Source organism: Littorina saxatilis, linkage group LG16 (assembly GCF_037325665.1).
Source record: "Littorina saxatilis isolate snail1 linkage group LG16, US_GU_Lsax_2.0, whole genome shotgun sequence".
NCBI lineage: Eukaryota > Metazoa > Mollusca > Gastropoda > Littorinimorpha > Littorinidae > Littorina > Littorina saxatilis.
In genome coordinates, this window is record NC_090260.1 from 41,851,592 (window position 1) to 41,856,483 (window position 4,892).

Genomic DNA, 4,892 nt, shown 5'->3' on the forward strand with positions numbered 1-4,892 from the left:
GTGTAAACATTCCATCTCACACGGCATAAAGCGCTTTGAACTTCGGATAAGGCGCTATATAAATAAAGAGAATAATAAAGAGAATAATAAAAACACTGCTAAAATGTAACAAATACGGTTTTAGCTGTCATATATAGCAATTTTTGTGGGATAAAAGCTTTGGCTGTGGACAGAAACGAGTCCGTTTTAGGCGGCAAATTTAGAGTGAACGCTGCCAAAAATGAAAAAAAGAGAAAAACCCTAACGGTTTTGAGATTTTTGTTTCTGCAACTGTTTTGACATGTGCAAGTTATCCAGAGAGGGTGAATACAGCGAATACAACATTTTTGAGCGCTCTAGCGCCGTTAGTTTGTCAGAACAGAAGGTGGTCCATATTAGGAGCCGGTCCATATTAGGAGCCCTTCCCCTACTTGTTTTCTTTTTACATTTAGTCAAGTTTTGACTAAATGTTTTAACATAGAGGGGGATTCGAGACGAAGGTCGTGGTGTATGTGTGTGTGTGTGTGTGTGTGTGTGTGTGTGTGTGTGTGTGTGTGTGTGTGTGTGTGTGTGTGTGTGTGTGTGTGTGTGTGTGTGTGTGTTTGTATGTGTGTAGAGCGATTCAGAGTAAACTACTGGACCGATCTGTATGAAATTTTACATGAGAGTTCCTGGGTATGATATCCCCAGACGTGTGTTTTCATTTTTTCGATAAATGTCTTTGATGACGTCATATCCGGCTTTTTGTAAAAGTTGAGGCGGCACTGTCACACCCTCATATGCCAGGTGTTGCAGGGGTGTGTTAAGGCGTATATGCATGAATGTGAGCATGAGAGCTTGAAACTGTGTCAGTGCTCTGCGCGAGTGTGTTGGTAAATGCGGTGCAAGAAAATCAAATAATGTAACAAGTGTGAAGAAATTAGAAATCCCAGTAAAATATCGTACAGTGTCGTCATTGTCCCTCAAAGAATCAAGTGTCATTTTTTTCTTGGCAAGTTCGTCTTTAAGTTCCCGATTTTCTAGCACCAGCCTGTTTAGTTCATCCCGAAGCTGCTTTTCTTCATCTTTAGAAATCCAGGCAAAATTGTCATAGGTTTCAGTCTGGCAGTAAGTACCACCACAGTGACCTCTCTCGGGAAGAGGAGCAGCCAGTTCTGCTGTATCCGAAGTACCTTCCCCGTCGACATCACCAGCATCCTCTGCTAAATTCGGGTGAGAAGGAGTTGACTCACTCCCCACAAGCTTCTTCCTCTCCTTGAGTCTCTGGTACTGTCCTTGTTGGCTGTCAGGCTGTGTCCCTGCACCATACCCAAGTTTCAAAGTAGGCGTCCAGCTCGGACTGTTTACTTCCCACAGGGTTGATGGTTGCCCTGCAAAAAAAATCAAAGGCAAATGTATTGTAAAATATGGATTGGGAGTTATTTTAAAAATAAGTCACCCAAAATAAATGATTGAGTAAATCTAGACACAGATCTACCCTTTAAAACGGAACTATGAAGTTGTATCAACAATGACCATTTATTGTTCAAATAAATTCTGATGATCAAATCCAAGTATTTCACATTGGGCAACCATGATTATGATGATAAGTTGTTATAGAGAGTAAGTGTAAGACTGACTCGCTCAGTCATAGACTGCACTCAGTGCAGGACTGACCGACTGACCGACTGTCCGCACACTACCATCACAACACAGCTTGCATAAAACACAGACTAACCAAGGCAGGTGTACAAAAGCATGAGTACTTACCATTGACAAAATGATCAGAGCACACGTATCTCCTAGCTGTTGATTCAAAGTTGACATTCTTCAGCTGAAGCTGTGCCAACCATTCTCGCCGGCGTCGTGCAGTCAAATCCCTTGTCTCTTTGCCCTTTCCGTTGACAACAAATGGAACAGAAAATAATCTTCTGTCCCTATCTCTATCTTGTCTGTTATGGCAATTTTTAACACTACAACTAGAGACCATGTCGATAAATGCAGGAGATTCGGAGTGCAGATTTCGCGTGTTGCCTTCTCGCGTGTTCCGCCGGAATGCCTGAGGCAAGGCTGGACAACTCTGCACACGACTGTGTGACGTCATCGCGTCAGAGCTCATACGAGAAAAAGAGTCTCGGCCAGCCCTGACTGAGTGTGGATCGCCATCTTTACCGCAAGAAGAGACACAGACAGAAAAGAAAATGAATCAAGGAAATATGACGTCATATCTGTCTGACTTGCTTTTCGCTGGAAGATGACGCAACGTTTGGTCACAGTAAAACACAGGTTTTGTTCTTAGAAGAATCCCTTCTTCTTTCGTTGTGCAGAGACACACCTGCGTGTCCTCTATTATAGATTCGACAATCAAGTGAATGTGATAGGCATATCAGTAACTTGTTTGATATAATTTGAACAGATTTGTCAACCAGATTAAAAGTAACAGGAGTGAAAAAACGTGAGCTTACTACATACATTCTTCATTTTACTGTGATAGGCCCAGATGTAAATATTTTCCAGCACGGAGACCACCATTGTACACTGAGAAAGGAATCTAACTTGGATCGGTCCCGCACAGCCAAGCAACTATGTTTAAGGGACGTTTAAAACAAAGAACCAATAACGCAGGAACATTGCGTTCACTCTGGTTCACTGAACGTTGTCGAAGACTTCTGGTACTGGAATAGATCTACAACACCATAGAGTGCACGGCGGGACAGTTCAAAATGTTGAGACGTCTTGTCGTTCCCTGTTTAAATAGATCTATAGCACCAGACACGCACAAACGAGGACGATGGGGAAACAACCTGTACTACTTGGTGACCCTAATCTCCAGCACCGTAGGTCTTGGCAATTTGTGGCGCTTCCCTTTTCTCGTGCACTCAAACGGGGGTGGGGCCTTCCTGCTTATTTACCTTCTGATGATGGTGCTGGTGGGCATACCGCTGTGCTCCATGGAGCTCGTGCTGGGACAGTTTACAAGCAGGTCGCCTGCAAGATGTTACGAGTTCTGCCCGCTCTTCGAGGGTGTGGGTTTCTCCACGCTTGTGATCTCAATGTTAGTCAATACTTACTATAGCGTCATTACGTCCTGGTCCCTGCTCTACTTCTTCAAGTCATTCACGAGCAAACTACCGTGGGCCGAGTGTGATAGGAAGTGGGCTACGGACTTCTGCTGGGACTACCTGATCCCTTCCAACGTGTCGGCCTGCAACGCGTCAGGCTGGGCGGCGGAGAAGGACGGAGCGTGCTACAATAGCAGCGTCATCCCAAAACGCATCACCGCCCTATGGAACGTCAGCCTGGCCACGGAGAACGGCATCGATCGCGTCCTCCCGGCCCAGGATTACTTGCTTAACGAAGTCCTGGGCGTGGACAAGGAGGGCGTGGGTCTGACCCACCTGGGCGAGCTCAACATGGAGCTGGTCGGATGCCTCTTCTTTATCTGGTCCATGATGTGTTTGTCTGTGATCACAGGGTTAAAGAGTTTGATCAAGATGGAATGCTTGACAATGATCTACTGTACAGTGGTTCTCCTCATTCTTTTTGTTTTCGGCTTCACTCTGGACGGCGCCATGGAAGGCATCACGTGCTACCTGACCCCGGACCTGTCCAAGCTGTTAGAGGTCACGGTGTGGGAGATGGCTTTGGGGCAGGTATTCTACACGCTTTCCATCTCTGAATCAATGCTAGTCGGCCTGGCCAGCTACAACGTCTTCAACTCAGACCCCGTGCTGCACGCCGTCATCTTGGCCATAGCCAACGCCTCCGTCAGCTTCATGAGTGGCTTTGTCGTCTTCACGTCGCTTGGTTACGTGTCCCAGCTGATGGACATCGAATTAGATCAGCTGCATGCAGGCGGCACCACGCTGGTCTTCGTCATCTATCCTGCCGCCCTCACGCGGCAGAAATATGGCCAGTTCTTGTCGTGCATCTACTACCTGATGATCTTCTGCTTGGCCTTGTCCACCTCTATCGGCACCTTGCAGGTTTTCCTCGGCGCGCTCTACGACCTGTTCCCCTTCACCCGCATCCATCCCAAGCCCACGCGCGTGCTGATGTGCATGGTGTACTTCTTGGTCTGCCTGCCCATGGTGACCGACGCGGGGCTGATCTTTGTCAACATCTTGAACTACCACCTGTTCTCTTTCAACATTTTCATTATGTCGCTGTTGACAGTGACGGCAGTGTCGTGGGTGTACGGACTGCGTCACTTCCTTGTGGACGTGCAGGTGATGATAGGAGTCGACGTGCTGCGCTGCGTGCCCTGGGCTTGGGGCAAATACTACCTAAGCGCCTGCTGGCTGGTCTTGAGCCCCGCCTGTTTGGTCTTCACCTGCGTGCTGGAGTTCATTGGGATGGAGCAGCCGGAACGTGTGGACCACAGGGGCCACCTACTGGGGCTGGGACTGTCCTGCCTGACGCTGCTGCCCATACCGCTGGCCGCGATCTACAGCCTGCTGCGCCGCTCCGGAACTTTGCTGCAGAGGCTGCGCGCCGCCACCACGCCCAGCGAGATGTGGGGACCCGCCTCCATCAAGCACCGCAAGATCTGGCTCAGCGTCTATGCTGGCAAGCTGGGCGAGCACACCCAGACTAGCGTGGCGTCGCTGAAAGAAGGCTTCACAGACAGACGAAGACCCAGCAGCTTTCGAGGAAGCGAATAAAATCTCCTCCGAGCTTCTGGGTGGCGATATTACCTTCTCAGAAATTGTTGCCTACTTGGATGAAGATGCGACCTGGAAGAATGAGAACATGGATGTAAGTCATCCACAAACCTCACCCGATGTTGTCGTCACTCCAACCTCCATAGGTTCGTCGCCTGAGAACCCTTCCACATCCTTCGAGACCGTTTTTGAACTGCTGAATCAGGACAGAAAAGACTCTATTGCGGACGTCCCTGCCATCACGGGCAGCAGCACGCAGACCACCATAGG

General features: G+C 48.4%; 1 protein-coding gene across 1 annotated transcript; it reads left to right on the forward strand.

Moving 5' to 3' along the window:
* The first annotated feature begins 2,909 nt into the window (after positions 1 to 2,909).
* On the forward strand, positions 2,910 to 4,622 carry LOC138950007 (sodium- and chloride-dependent glycine transporter 1-like). Its single transcript, XM_070321788.1, has one exon. It carries the CDS (start codon positions 2,910 to 2,912, stop codon positions 4,620 to 4,622), a length of 1,713 nt encoding a protein of 570 aa, XP_070177889.1.
* The last annotated feature ends 270 nt before the right edge of the window (positions 4,623 to 4,892 follow it).